This window comes from Pelophylax lessonae (assembly GCF_965119305.1).
Source record: "Pelophylax lessonae genome assembly, chromosome: 12".
Taxonomy (NCBI): domain Eukaryota; kingdom Metazoa; phylum Chordata; class Amphibia; order Anura; family Ranidae; genus Pelophylax; species Pelophylax lessonae.
The window spans coordinates 129,026,754-129,043,002 of record NC_138779.1 but is presented as its reverse complement, the minus strand read 5'-3'; the positions used below and the strand labels follow the sequence as shown (position 1 = coordinate 129,043,002).

The following is a 16,249-nucleotide window of genomic DNA, read 5'->3' as shown; positions in this document are numbered from 1 at the left end:
CAGTGCAGGATAGCCCCCCTCCTTGCAGCCCACAGAAAGCAACAAACCAGACAGGGAGCCCAATAGTGTGTACAGAAATGCAGGGTTACACAGTCCCAGACTGACACCCACTAAGCAGACAGGTCCCCACACAGAGTACACTTACCTTCTGAATGGCGTGGGGAGCCCGCACAAGCGATCAAGCCGCTGCACAGAGGACAGGGAGAGTCGCAGCCAGGACGCAGTAGATCTGCGGTGCGAAACCGCATGGCGTCCAGTGAGGTAGCCACCTCACCGCAGCATCCCTGCAACGAACAGGGATGGGTCATTCACTCATGCCAGGAAAAAACCTGACTGAACGCTCGATGGCAGGCTGGGAAGCCACTGGCCCTGAGCCCTGGAAAACCAGGAAGGCCAGCCCGAGACCCAGCTCCGCACGGTCATCTTCATCAGAAGAATCTAACTAGTGCTGATAAATAAAACAGCTAAGTAAAAGGAAGAGAAAAAACTTCAAATAAAATCAAAAGAGAAAAGAAGCTGAGACTGAAGAGCCCCAGCACAGAATCAGCCAGCCTACACCTGAGCTAGACAATTGAAACTGAGGTATGGATACAGGAAGCAGGAGGGTATTGACTGAGGGGACCACCCTCTGGGGGTGGGATATGCTAAAAGCTTTAATATTGACATATTCTGTTGCCTAGCTACTCCTACGGAGCAAAGGTCAATAACCCCATAGTGACGAATATGAAGAGGCGGCGACTGTCGGAGGACGTAAGAGAAAGACATTTGCGGTTATTTCATTATAAATGTTATGCTATGTTTGTCTGACCTACACGTGCCTCTTTGATTTAATTGTAAGCAGGATGACTGAATGATCAAAATCAATGTCAAACTGGCCAAAACAATCAATTTCAGTGGGGGTTGAATAATTTTGAACACAACTGTACATTTTATTTTCAATGCTTTCCTTTTAAAAGTCCATCTAAACTCAAAACCAAAGTTGTAACATATTGCAGTGTAATAATTCTTAGATGCATTGGATGCTCTTATTTCTTTTTTAAGGCTTCTTTTGCTTTATTTTCACCTGGTTATTCTGCAAGCAACACACTTCCTGTTCCTGGTAGGCTCCGTCATTCTTCCACTGTATCTATGGAGGGAGACACAGTTGTTACCCTAGGGCACTGATGGTGAACCTACGCACCCCAGATGTTTTGGAACTACATTTTCCATGATGCTCAACTCCACTGCAGAGTGCATTATCATCATGGGAAATATAGTTCCAAAACATCTGGGGTGCCAAAGTTTGCCATCACTGCCCTAGGCTGCTCCCCTGATTCAGACTAGAAACGTGTCTGCGCTCTCTTGATCTCCATTATATGAGCAACAGGGCATTTTGTAGTTTACAGAAGATAGGCTAGGAAGGAAGATATTCTTTGGTGCAGTTTGCAGGAAGTGACAAGAGCACTGCATTTCTGGCTATAAGGTGAAAAGTGTCTAACAGCTTTAAATCTTCTTGACTTCAACTTGCAAATCTAATAGCTTATCTTTGAAAATTACAGAACCTTCTTTAGGCGTTCATGTAGGAACAGCAAAACAGCTTTGAATGTGATGCTGACAATTAGAACCACAGAACATGCAATCTATTTTCACTTAAAATGATTTTTTTTTTTAACCACTTTAGCCCAGGAGTGCTATAGGTTGATGATGGCCAAGAACTAGATTGAGTAATGCACACTTGTATCCCAGTTAGATGCAAGATCCAAAAGGATCCCAATAAACAACCAAACTACTGCAGCCAGCCCAGGCATTGGTCATTGACAGTAGACCAAGGTTTTGTTGGTTTGAAAAGGGACTCCAGAAACAGTATAATATTAAAAGGAATCTTTGTCTTTGGGGCTCTGAAGTCTGGCCAGAGAGAAAACTATTTGTGCACTAAAACAGTTGAAGGATAGCTAACATTCCTTAGTTTATGTACAAAATAGAGAACTCACGTGGTGTATACATTTACATGGGAAACTCTAGTGCGAACTGTTTTGGACTGATACAGTCCTGAAAACAAGATCCATTGACCTTCCTTTGTATGTCTGTCCATTTGAGGCTCAACCATATACAAACAGGTTATCCTTACCTGGTCTATGCAATAGAATTTCACAGAGCGGCCCCGATCTCCTCTTCTGGGGTCCCCCTCCAGCACTCCCAGCTTCTCTTCTTCTTGGTGTGCAACTATAGGAAGTCGCTTCCAATTGTAGCACACCTGCAGGCTCACTCCCAAGCTGCCCACGTCCAGACACAGACCATGTGGCTTGGCCCCATCCTCTGTTCCTTCCTCACAGGCAATAGCTCCCGCTGCCTCAGCAAAGCCTGAGTGCGCTGCTACAGGTGGGCACAGCGCTGGATCGAGTGAGGGCTCAGTAAGTATTGGAGAGGTGAATACACTATTAAACATTTACCTTAAGGCAGAGTTGCAATAAGGTGTTACTAAACCCAGGAGACCCTGCAGTCACTATATCTGGTCTCCCACAGTACACGGAAATGCAATCATTTTAGTAAATATAAACTGCTAAATACTTTTCTCCTCAGTGATACAAGTCGCAAAACTTCAGTATACTGCTGTCTGATTAAAGCTTGTAGGAGTTTTCATTTTCCCCGACCCTCTGTCTGAACAGTGCCAATTTGCTCTGTGCTGATCACGTGCACTCTCCCAGGAAAAAAAAAAAAAAAACTCGCTAGCAATAAACACCAAACTGACCATGTGCAGCCTGTCCCCTAATGCGGTTGCATCAGGAAAGGGTCTGGAGTCAGTGGAAGAAGGGGAGGATCACACAGCCTTTATACACAAAGCAAAGGATTAACCCCTTTGGTCCCACAGCGAGTATAACAAGCATGCTTTACTGCATATACAGACTGATTTTACTGTTGTGGGTTTAGTAACACTTTAAGGTAAAAATGTGTTAGGCTTTAGAACCACTTTAAATAAAAATTCAGAACAACTCAATTGCAATTCCTCATACAGTATGTAGTGCTTTTATTCAAATGTGGCTTAGAGGTTGACAAAAACTATACATAAAAACAGTAAAGATTTCATTTCTTCTCAGAAATCGATATCAGGAAAATGTTAGAACAGTTGATCCAAACATTTTCATGAGGCAGGGCATAATGCTGCAAAATTCCAGACAATCATTCATGATGGATATACCGATGTTACATCACCTTGTTTTATGGTTCTTGTTTATGCACTTTATTCTGATGTATCTTGTGCTGTGTTCTGGATCTGTTTATACGCACTTTGTATTTTTTCTTGTAATCAATAAAGAATTTAAAATGTGAAAAAAAATTCCAGACAATCAACCAGGTAAAAAACAGTGACACAGGAAAGGAGACCGAGATAACCAACTGCTATTTAGGCAAGCCCAGTAAACTGGGAGTCTTGTCAACACATTTGTGGGGCTCAAATACAAAAAAAAGGTTTTCCCTTTTACTGACAAATATACTGTATATGAATATGGTGCTTGTCTTTTAGAAATAGAATACCAATCTGAGTTCTGTACATATTATGCGGAACAAAATATATACATAATTAAAAAAGTTTAAATGTATCTTTGGTATATTTTGTGATATTTGATAGTGGAAGTAGAAATGGCCTTGGTGAAGAACTGATCTCTGAAAGTTGTGCCCAAAAAAAAAAAGAAAGGCTGGTGTCAAAGAACTATTTACCAATCTTGCCAGTAAGCTTCCTGTGAAGTTTCCCCACCCCCACCCTCCTTCCCTTACTGAGTTAACATGCCTTGTTCAGCTCTGCGGGAGGCAGCCATCTTGTCAGAGACTCCAGCAAGTAGAACAGTGAGCAGCAATAAAGCGCACTCCAAATCTGCTAAAACTAGCAGGCAGAGGCAGCCATACTAGATCTCGCATAGCAGATATACAGCCATAAGGCTGTAAGCACAGGAATGTCTAGGCAGGCACACTTATGTACCAGGATGTTTACTGCTTTTTTTCAAAAGGAACTCAAGACCTAAAATATAGATCTTTTAGAGTGTAGCTTAAAGTCTAGACACAATTAACATTTCTAGATATTCCCTATAACAAAGCAAGTTCTTACTTTTTGAGTTCAGGTCTGATTTAAGAACATGCAGTTACAAATTTTTTTAAGTAAAAAGTTGCAGATAATTTTATAAACATAAAAATCTGTTAATTTTCAAATGCTCTTATTTTTTCAAAAAAGATTGGAGAAAGGAGTAGAGAAAAAAAAAATACTTTACTATACTTCTCTCGTTTTACTCCTGTAAGATGGCTGGCTCAAAGACATGCACATGGTATTACCCATAGAACTGTGACCAGGCGCACAAGCGTGTTCACAGCCCCTGTTGGTGTAGGAAAGCCTATTTAAAGCATGCTCTTATCCAGCGACAATACTGACTGGTCTTCAGCTGTTCTTGTGTCCTGTATGTATCTTCCTTTGCTAATCTGACTTGTCTTTGTCCCTGATCCTGCCCTCAGCTCTGCTTACAATTTTGATCCTACCTACGCTTCTGTAGCTCGTTGCACACCTGCTGCTGACCTCCGCTACCCACATGACCACACTCCTGTTCCTGATTCGGCTCTACATCACTACTGAGTGCCTGTCCTGGCTATCACCTGTATCTGCTTCAACAATCACAGTGGGTTCATGCCAGAGGCTCGTTTTGGAAGCTCTGAGAAGCCACACTTCCTAAACTTGCAGTGCAGGTGGAGTTCCTGCCCAACTCAGGCTAGTCTACCCTGAAGAATTTCTGTTCCAGGCCTGATGTGCTGTCTGTTTTACCATCAACCTCTACTGGCACTTGTGTTCCTCCTGCCACTTGGTATAATTTTATCCTCAGTGAGGCCTGGGCTGGAGAGGCAAAACTTGTCATCTCAGGCTTATGGTCGGTACATAACGCCTAGCAGGAACAAGGCTACACCTCCCAAACTGGACTACATAATCATTTATTCTCAAGGTCGGATTCAGTGGAAAGTAACTGAGTTACTTGTATAACACTATTTGGGTCTGCCAAAGTTGGAAGGTGATTGTATTGTTTAAGTAATGCACTGTAGTAAGTCAGGTTTGCTGTGATAAAGGACAATTTTAAACATAGTGCATGAGTGTGCTACTTATTCACGGGTCCTAGGTTGCAGTCATGTCAAAAGGAATGAGGGTGGCTGATAGGAGTGGATTTTCAAGACCTTGGAGAAACAGGTTGGCTTAGTTAAGAAGCAACATAGTGCTGCAGTTCCTCATCAAGTCCACATCCATGAAATAAGGAATATGGGTTATTTGATACTTTAAAGGATAAGTCCACCCTAACGCTAAATTCCCTGCATCTATAGATCTCCATAATCTAACACTAACCTATCTAGCCCTATAAAAGAAGAAAATTGGATTTTTGACTTACTGTAAAATCCATTTCTCTGATGTTTATTGATGGACACAGCTCCCAATGGTTATACTGCCTCCTACAGGAGTAGGACACTAGGCAGGAAAAAGCTTGACTACACCTATGGGCAGTCCCAGGAGGTATATACCCACTCTCAGCAATAGGCACTCAGTTTCATTACAAGCAGTGTGAGAAGAAAGCCAACTCTACAGCGGGGTGGGGGCTGTGTCCGTTAATGCACATCAGAGAAATGGATTTCACGGTAAGTCAAAAAAGCCATTTTCTCTTTCGTTCATTGACGGACACAGCTCCTGCTGCTTCTTAACCATTGGGATGTCCCAAAGCAGTGTTAAACATGAGGAGTGGGCAAAGAGAGAAAAATTCCCAAGGGTAACCATAGCCAACTGGGTAAAAGATCAACCATAAACAACTGAAGCTCACCCGAAAAACAATAGACCCTCAAAGAGGACTAAGTCCTCTAAACAGCAGCCACCAAAACCTTGCGGCCAAAAGAAGCATCCGCAGATGCCAACACATCCACTTGACATAAAAACTTTGTATGAAGCATGCACCGACAACTAGGTGGCCGCCTTGCAAAACTGTGTCACTTGCGCTTGAAGATGGAAAGCCCAGGAGGCACTAAGCGCCCTAGTAGAGTGTGTCTAAACAGGGAAAGGAGGAACCTGACCCGTGACGCAATAGGCCTGAACCACCATCTGATCCATCTAGAAATGGTTGCAGAAGAACCATTTGTGAGATCCGTCCGTGAGCACAAATAGAGAGTCTGACTTTCTAAAAGACTGGCGCTGCCAGGTACACCCTAATTGCCCGGACCACATCCAAGACATGCAAGGCAATTTCCTTCAGATGTTTATGCCTGGGACACAGGGAAGGCAACACAATATCTGCATGACAGTCAGAGACCACCATAGGAAGGAATGACGGACAGAGGCAAAGCACCACCTTATCCTTGTGAATCACCCTAAGGTGAACAACAGGATAACGCCATCAGTTCCGACACTCTGCATGCAGAGGTGATAGCCAAAAAAGGCCATCTTCTGGGGCAGCATAAGCAGGGAACCTCCCGAATATTTTTAAAGAAAAGCTTCAGTAAAGCTGAAAACACCACATTAAGATTCCAGGGCGGCAACGGAGCCCGCACTGAAGAAACCAAATGTTGGACACCCTGAAGAAAAAAAGTATGCACCAGGGAGTGTGTGGCTAAGGGTCATTGGGGAAAAAGAACAGCAAAACCCAATACCTGGCCCTTGATGGTACCCAAGGCCAATTTCTGTTTAACCCCCAGTTGAAGGTTAAGGTCCAATCCACCGAGAAGGAGTGAGGAAGAACCCCAAGAGATTCACACCACGCAAAGTAATGCCCCATACACACGTGCAGATTATCTGAAGACTTTTGTCTGCAGACTTACCAAAACCATATAATATGAGGTCAAACCTAAACACTTTCAATTTGCAATCCGGCAGGCCCTTGCACTACATAGAAAAGGTAAATCTGAAGACAAAAGTCTTCAGATAATCTGCACGTGTGTATGGGGCATTAGTCTTCCACAGATGATGGTAGATCTTCCTAAAGGCAGATTTCCTAGCCTTTAACAGCGTAGGAATCACCGATTCAAACAAACCTCCATCCTTCAGCATCTGGCAATCAACAGCCAGGCCGTTAAAGCCAGCGATGGCAAAGCAGGGTGGAAGATAGGTCCTTGGGACAGCATATCCTCCCTGAGAGGATCGCACTGAAAGAACCAATTGTCGGACACCCTGAAGAAAAAAGTATGCACCAGGAAGTGTGTGGCTAAGGGTCGTTGGGGAAAAAAAAACAGCATAACTCAATACCTGGCCCTTGATGGTACTCATGGCCAATTTCTGTTGAACCCCCAGTTGAAAAAAGGTTAGGGTCGAATCTGAGAAGGAGCAAGGAAGAACCCCAAGAGACTCACACCAAGCAAAGAAAGTCTTCCACGGATGATGGTAGATCTTCCTAAAGGCAGATTTTCTAGCCTTTAACCGTGCAGGAATCACCGATTCAAACAAACCTCCATTACTTCAGCACTTGGCAATTAACAGCCAAGCCGTTAAAGCCAGCGACTGCAAAGCAGGATGTAAGATAGGTCCTTGGGACAGCAGATCCTCCCTGAGAGGATGTCCCCAAGGAGCATCGGTGACCAACTGTATCAGATCAACATAACAAGACCGGCGAGGTCAGTCTGGAGCCACTAGAATGACCAGAATCCCCTTTGCCTGAATCCTGCACAGGAGTCGTGGCAGAAGTTTAAGAGGGCTGGAACTAATCAGTCAGCCCACCTTAGAATGCCGGCTACATACAGAGTTGCCAGGACAGTTCTTGTGTCCCCTTGGTGGTTGGCAGACCAGGGCATTGTCTGAAAGAATTTGTACTGACACCCCTGAAGACCATTGTCCAATGAGGCAGACAGTCTGATCGCTCGGAGTTCCAGTACCCTAATCGGCAGTCTAGGCTCTGCCATATTTCAGGCCCCTCTGAGCACGTCTGTGCTGAGGCCGCATCCCCACTCGGACAGGCTCGCATCCGTGGAGACAACTGGACACTACAGGGGGAGAAGGATTTTCCCTGCCGAAGTGCCAGAGAGCGAAGCGTGGATCCTTGACCCATTTCACTAGAATCTCTTTAGCAGAGATCTTGTGTGGAACTGTGCAAACAGACCGCCTCGAGGGCGGACACCATCAGGCCCAGCACGTGCATGCTAGCCTGGAGAGATGACCGTCTGCTGAACAACAGAAGCTGAGAAGAGGAAGAAATACTCTGGCTGAGGCTGAGTCCAGAGTCAGACCCAGGTAGTCTTGTTTTCGTGAACAGAACCAAAAGCAGACTCCTAAGATCCAACCAAACTCCCTTAGGGTTCACAGAGCAATCTCCAGTAGTCCATCATAGCAGTCGGAGACTCCGCTCGCAGAAGATCGTCCAGGTACGCCAGTATCGGGATCCCCCGCTGACTCAAACAATTCTAGCCGAAAGACCCAAAGTAACAGAAAATGTATAGAGGGGCTGGGGGGGGGGGGGATGGAGAAGGGAGGGGAACCCGGGGGGGTCTGACCATCCCAGGGAGGGGCCCACGTCCACCCCAAAACCCTCCAGGGGTAGTGGGGGGACAGCTACTTACCATATCTCCTGACAGGACACTGCTCCATTGTAATGTGGGTGCTGTCGGCCAGGAGGAAACGCTGCGACTCAGGCCGAAGCCAGCTCGTATGCGTCCTTGTGAGACGTTCAACTCACAGGCCAGCCCCTGTCCAGTGTGGCGCTGCGGTCTTCACGTGCTCGCTGGCCAGACTGGGGGGACCCTAAGGATCTATATTATCCAGTTTGTCGGCCAGTCCAGCACTTGAATGTAGTTCTCACAGGAACAAAAAAAGAGGAAATAAATTCCATTTAAAAATTAAAAAATTGCCAGGACCAGAGATCCCAGCAAGAAACAAGGTCCTTACTCCTGACTAGGCAGAAAGTGTCCAACTCCTGTAGGGGGCAGTATAACCCAATGGTTAAAAAGAATCAGGAACTGTGTCTATCAATGAACGAAAGAGAAATCAGCAGACTTCCCTTTTTTGAAGCCGATCTGACCCGATCTCATGCTTAGCTGTCAGCTGTGGCTTCGCTGTGGAGGCGGGTGCAGAGGACACAGTCGAAAACGGACGCCCCATAGTAAGTCTATGGGTGACATCACTTCCAATTTATTTTACAGCCGTTTTCGGCCATGTGCAGAGCTTCTGCCGCTGGAGATCAGGTCGGCTTCAAAAAGGGTATATATACTAATTTCTTCTTTACAGGGCTAGATAGGTTAGTACCGCACTATGAATAAAGTGTCAGAATGCTCTAACACATAAAATACATGTGTTACATCACAAAAACATGGGTATGTGCAAAAACATGTGAACAGCTCATTAAAGCAATGGATTGTCACGTCAATGCATTTTCATTGACTGGAAGTTACAGCAAAATGCATGACAAGGAATCTAGTGTGATTGAGCTATGAATGAAAATTTAAATAAACTATGGTTTGCTTCTACTTAACAGTACTTAAGTAACAAAACTTCCTGAAAAGCTAAAATTAAAGTACAGCATTGCAACAAACTGTTTTTTAAGAAAAAGTTAGAACAACAAATTTATAACCAATGTTTGGCAGAGATCATGGTATAAAAATAACACAACACACATTCCATCTCACCGCATTTATTTAATTACAGAACAGTATTTCAATGTGGTTTGGAATGTGTATATTCTCTATGAAGTTATACAGGGTTACAAATAAAAAAAAAAAAAAATGTCCTGCCAATCCTCCTTCGTCCCTGCTTTGGTTATCCATCCCTATATCATTTGGTAGGCTATGTCATCCTTTGTCTGCAAAAATCCTTCCTAAATTTGCCATCAAAATAAGCTAAAGCATAAAAAAAAAGAAAAAAAATATTCCAGAAAACAAAGACGCTTGTTGCTGACAACAGGACACAGGTGCATAAATTTACTTTCTTTGAAACAGAAGCATCCCTCAATATTTGGGTGCTTGCAGGAATATGGTCTTCATTCTTGCCAAAAAAGAGAACATAAATGTATTGCCCTAAAGTAAGGAATAAAAATATTAGAAATAACAAAATTCTGGATCTCCTTCTCTGGTAAAGGAGTGCACAGAATTTGCAGGATAGTTCGTATTTGGGATTTCTGCTCGCCTTCAGGACATACAGAAAAATCCTATAGAAGCTTCTATCCAGAATCTTGAAGATAATTTGTGGAAAATACACCACCATCCTTACAGAATCTCATATTTGTCCACAAGGAAAGCCGTCTCAGTTGAGAACCTCACAGGACTGTTCCCATCCACATGAGTCACTTTGGCTACCTAAAAAATAAAAAGTAACATTGTTTAAAAAAATTTCGAAGATGCAAAAAACATTGATTAGCCATAGAAAATCTGAAAGGGTTACTAAACCTAGGACCCTGCATTTACTATATCTGGTCTCCCACAGTATACAGAACATGGAAATGCAAATATTTTAGTAAATTTAAACTGCTAAATACTTTTTCTCTTCAGCAGTATATAGCAGTCTTGTGACTTCTATCAGTGTCCGGTCAAGCATTGGTTAAAGCTTGTAGGAGGAGTTTTCATTCTCCTCAGACTGTCCTAGGAGGCTGCATGACCCCTGACCCTTTGTCTGGACAGTGCTGACTGGCCATGTGCCGATCACATAGCAAATATATGGAAAAATATACAGTCATGTTTGGGAAAAAACTTTTCACAAAGGCGAGGAGACAATTTTGTAAATCTATTTGCCTTTTCAGACTTTGAGTACTCCAATAAACAGCTTTACTTACCCGTAAAAAATCCTGGTCAGTGTCACACTATATAGTACAATGTCTTCAAGAAGAATAAATAAAAATGGTGGCAAATAAAAGCAGCATGCTGAAGTCTTACCTGTATGCTGCAGTAGTTTTTCTTGGACACAAAAGACACTGATACTGGGAAGAAATCATTAGGGTGACCAGCAATGCTGAATTCCAGACTTCCAGTTTTGTTTTTGCTGTCAATGACAGGAAGTGTCCACTCTAATATATTCCTTCGGCTGTCATGGTGGTAGTCTCCATCTATGTCTCCAATCACTGGAGCCCCAACTCCTGACCTGCAATAAAGTAAGATAATATTAAATCTCTAAAATAGAGGATTTTTAACTACTTCCCGAGCGGCCTATTGTCAAATGACAGCAGAGCAAGAGCTCTCCTAATTTGTGTGGATGTCATATGGCGTCCTCCCAGGATTACACCACAGGAATCCACCGAACACAGCGGATGACAGATCATTGTACTGGGCCAGTGCCGGTACATGTACGGTTGTGTTGATCACTGTGATTGGTTTTAATATTTTGCCACTTTTAGGGGAAAAGAAATTAAATAAAATTCATTACAATATATTAGTGATTGACCAATATGGTTTTTTTATTGCCGATACAGATATTTTGGTCATCGCGTATCAGTACCAGATATTTTCAGACATTTCAAATTTTTTCTATTTTTTACAGGTACTCTTGTGGAGGGATTTGGAGGTCTAAAAAGACCCTCAAACCCCTCCTCTGCACTTAAAAGCATTCAAAACGCCAAGTTTGGCTGTTCTGAATGTTTTCAATTTTTTGAATTTGGCGCAGAGTACCCAGAAGTGATGTCATGAAATCACTTCCAGGTTTTCACATGGAGACCCGATCAGAGCCAAATGCGGCTTTGATCGGGTGTTCGTGGGGCCCTGCAGGTAGGATGCCTGGGTCTCCCGGTGGAACGGGAGACCCGGGCGAGCTGTGGAAGGCAGCGGGAAGGGGGGGGGGGGGGTCTCCTCCCGCTCCTTGTAATGAAAGCCGAGCGGCTTCTCAGTCACTTAGGTTGTCATTACAAGACAGCCGACAGTCAGCTATGGACACCAGTACCGGGGTGATGCCTCTAGATGCAGTCATCACCCCGGTACATCACTTTCCCGAAATATCGGCAATATCGGTAACCTCAGGGGCTGATTACAATATATCAGGGAAAGTACAGGTTGGCCCACGATATATCGGCTTTGGCGATAATTGGTCGATCCCTAATATATATATTTATTACACATACACACACACAATCTCACAAAAATTAGCACACACACACACAATCTCACAAAAGTGAGTACGCCCCTCACATTTTTGGAAATATATCTTTTCATGTGACAACACCGAAGAAATTACACTTTTCTACAATGTAAAGTAGTGATTGTACAGCTTATAAAACAGTGTAAATTTGCTGTCCAATCAAAATAACGCACAGCCATTAATGTCTAAACCGCTGGCAACAAACATGAGTACCCCCCTAAGTTAAAATGTCCAAACTGGGCCCAAAGTGTCATTATTTTGTGTGGCCACCATTATATTCCACCACTGTCTCAACATTCTTGGGCATAGAGTTCCCCAGAGCTTCACAGGTTGCCACTGGAGTCCACTTCCACTCCTCCATGATGACATCATGGAGCTGGTGGATGTTAGAGACCTTGCGCTACTCCACCTTCCGTTTGAGGATGCCGAATAGGGTTTAGGTCTGGAGACATGCTTGGGCAATCCATCACCTTTATCCTCAGCTTCTTTAGCAAGGCAGTGGTCGTCTTGGAGGTGTGTTTGGGGTCGTTATGTTGGAATACTGCCCTGCGGCCCACTCAACGAAGGGAGGGGGATCGTGTTCTGCTTCAGTTTGTTACAGTACATGTTGGCATTCATGGTTCCCTCAAGCTGTAGCTCCCCATTGCCAGCAGCACTCATACAGCCCAAGGCCATGACACTCCACACCACCATGCTTGACTGTAGGCAAGACACACTTGTCTTTGTACTCCTCACCTGATTGCTGCCACATACACTTGACACCATCTGAACCAAATAAGTTTTATCTTGGGCTCATCAGACCACAGGACATGGTTCTAGTAATTAATGTCCTTAGTCTGCTTGTCTTCAGAAAACTGTTTGTGGGCTTTCTTTTGCATCATCTTTATCAGAGGCTTCCTTCTGGGATGACAGCCATGCAAACCAAATTTGATGCAGTAAATGGTTTGAGCACCGACAGGCTGACCCCCCCACCCCTTCCACCTCTGGAGCAATGCTGGCAGCACTCATACGTCTATTTCTCAAAGACAACCTTTGGATATGACGCGGAGCACGTGCACTCAACTTCGACCATGGCGAGGCCTGTTCTGAGTGGAACCTGTCCTGGTAAACTGCTGTATGGTCTTGGCCACCGTGCTGCAGCTCAGTTTCAGGGCCTGTGCAATCTTCTTATAGCCTAGGCCATCTTTATGTAGAGCAACTACTTAATTTATATAGAACAGTCTATTTTCAGATCCTGAGAGAGTTCATTGCCATATGGTGCATTGTTGAACTTCCAGTGACCAGTAAGAGAGTGAGAGCGATAACAAATTTAACACACCAGCTCCCCATTCACATCTGAGACCTTGGAACACTAACAAGTCACATGACACTGGGGAGGGAAAATAGCTAATTGGACACACACACACAGACAAAAAGATTTAGTAAATAATTTGTGTTATATGTAATCCTACTTAATATCCACAATTCTATACCGATTAAGAATGATAGATATAGATATAGATATAGATATAGATATAGATATATATATATATATATATATATATATATATATATATATATATCTATCTATATCAGGGCTCAAAATTTAAAGTCCTGAGCTACTAGCCAGGCCTTAAGGGTTACTCGCCACCAGTTGCCCCACCCAACTCCTACCCTGCCCGCCCCTAAACACGCCATAAAATTATACTGTTAAATGTTTTTGCATTAATGCAGAAGTTACAAAAATAAATATTAATAACAACGTTTTCAGTGCCCATCAGTGCAGCCTAATCAGTGCCCATCAAGGGTCTGGAACCCCCACATCACCATCCTAGTACCCCCCCCCCCCAAATTTCACCTCCTAGAACAAATCCTACCCGTCAAATCCTCCCCCCATCAAAATTTTCCCCCTAGCACCCATTATTCCTACTGGCACAACCCCCCCCCCCCAATACCCCTTTTTAACAGCCCCAAGACTTCCTGTTCTGGCACAAATCCATCCCCCCCACCCCATTCCAATAATCTCTATAAGGGCGATCCCCAAATCCCCACTCCTGGCACAAATCCTCACCCCCCCAGCACGAATCACTCCTCCTAGCACCCTCCCCCCCAATTCCCCTGCTAGAAGAAATCTTATATTGTCACCTCTCAAATTCCCCATCCCAGCACAACCCCGCTCCCCCCCCCCCCCATATCGATCCCACTTAGAAGTAATCATCTTCTCCCCACCCCTCCTAGTACAAATACTTTTTGGGGGATTGTCCCTGGGGGGGAGGGGGGTTGGAATAAGAGAATTTGTAGCATGAGGGGTGGGGAGAAGATGATTACTTCTAGGTGGGATCAATATGGGAGGGGGGTTGTGCTAAGAGGGGGGGGGGGGGGACTGTGCTGAGATGGGGGGGTTGTGCTAGGAGGGGGGATTGTGCTGAGATGGGGGGGTTGTGCTAGGAGGGGAGGGACTGTGCTGAGATGGGGGGATTGTGCTGAGATGGGGGGGTTGTGCTAGGAGGAGGGGGGGACTGTGCTGAGATGGGGGGGTTGTGCTAGGAGGGGGGGGGGGGACTGTGCTGAGATGGGGGGGGGTTGTGCTAGGAGGGGGGGGGGACTGTGCTGAGATGGGGGGGGGGGTTGTGCTAGGAGGGGGGGGGACTGTGCTGAGATGGGGGGGTTGTGCTAGGAGGGAGGGGGGGGGATTGTGCTGAGATGGGAATTTGGGAGGTGACAGGATAAGATTTGTACCCCAGTGTAGTTCACCCTTTCCTCCAGCATGTCACAGACCTCAGATACAGCACCTGTGATACCAGATGCATCGCTCTGTGATCCTCCTCTTCTTATGTCAGAGCGGAGGAGGAGCGGAGGAGAAGCCTATTCCTATTCCTAAAGCTTTGCACGGACAGCTGGCGGGAGAGATGCGGCTGCAGAAGCAGAAGGGGGAAGAAGATTGCAGCTCAGGAAGGACACTGCATGTAAGATCGGGACTATACAGAGTTTGTTACCCGCCCCCTTTCCACATTGCTTGCTTTGACTCGGAGGACAGGGGATAACAAACTCTGTATAGTCCCGATCTGACATGCAGTGTCATTCCTGAGCCGCAATCTTCTTCCCCTTCTGCAGCCGCATCTCTCCCGAGCTGTCCGTGCAAAGCTTTAGGAATTAATTGTCTTCTGCTCCGCTCCACCTCCACTCTGACTCAGGGGAGAAGTCCCAATCTGACAGGAGTGTGTGAAGCCCGGCAAGAAGACGGAGAGAGCGCATCCCGCTCTCTCCTGTCACAGAAACACTCCTGGCAGCGCCCCTCCACCTCCCATGACACAGACGCCCAGCCAGAGCAGCCATCCTTCCATCCATCCCACCCTACCTTGTACCGGTGTACTGCAGATTTTTCCAACTTGGGCTTGAACCCCTCCATCAGTCCTGCTGGCCGGATAATGTCGGAGCGGCGGATCATCCCGCTCAGCTTTAATTGTAATTGGCGGGCGCTCGCTGACATACACAGTCCCGCCTCCTAGCCCGGCTTCTTTGATAGACAGAACACGTCCTGGTTGGCCAGGTGTTCTGTCTATCAAAGAAGCCGCGCTAGGAGACGGAACTGTGTATGTCGGCGAGCGCCCGGCCATTACAATTAAAGCTGAGCGGGATGATCCGCCGCTGACATTATCCAATCCTTCGGCGGCTTTCCTCTCCTCTCTTCCCCTGGCAGTAGCTCGCCATACATAATTTTCCACTCGCAAAATGCGAGTAGGCGAGTGGAAAATTTGAGGGCTGATATATATTACACATACACACACATACATCTCTATATATCTCAACATAATAAATGCCTAAGAATGAAAGCCATTCATTCTGTACAACTGTCAATAGATCACGGTGACCAATCAAAGCAATCACATGGTACCGGCACCAGCCCCCGTACAGAGATATGTTATCCACATTGGCGACATTTTTCGCTACAGCGCAGCCCCTATGGCATGTGCAATGTGTGTGGCTGGGAGGAGGTCACATGACATCCACCCAGGATCGGAGAGCTTTTGCTTAGCTGCCATTTAACTATAGGCCGTGCAGGAAACAGTTAATGACAAGACATCCTAAGACCTCATAATTCAGGCTTAGATATACTAATATCAATCTCTGCATTTTCAACATGCAGCCACTGGAGGGCAGTCATAACTATGCTAAAGTTTAGCTGAACTACAATAGTGATGTCAGAGCCTGTGGTGTAAAGGGGTGGGGATCTGTTTGTGCACTTCC

General features: G+C 45.2%; 1 protein-coding gene across 2 annotated transcripts in view; it reads right to left on the bottom strand.

The window, feature by feature from the left end:
• Positions 1 to 9,580: 9,580 nt before the first annotated feature.
• The window catches only part of ARCN1 (archain 1), a 74,983-nt gene continuing 68,314 nt past the window's right edge, over positions 9,581 to 16,249 (bottom strand). For both annotated transcript variants that reach the window (XM_082273471.1, XM_082273470.1), the window contains 2 exons: positions 10,831 to 11,035; positions 9,581 to 10,257 (listed from right to left, as the gene is read on the bottom strand). In XM_082273471.1, the coding sequence (XP_082129597.1) occupies positions 10,168 to 10,257; positions 10,831 to 11,035 (295 nt within the window). In that variant the 3' untranslated portion in view covers positions 9,581 to 10,167. The remainder of the gene's footprint in view (positions 10,258 to 10,830; positions 11,036 to 16,249) is intronic.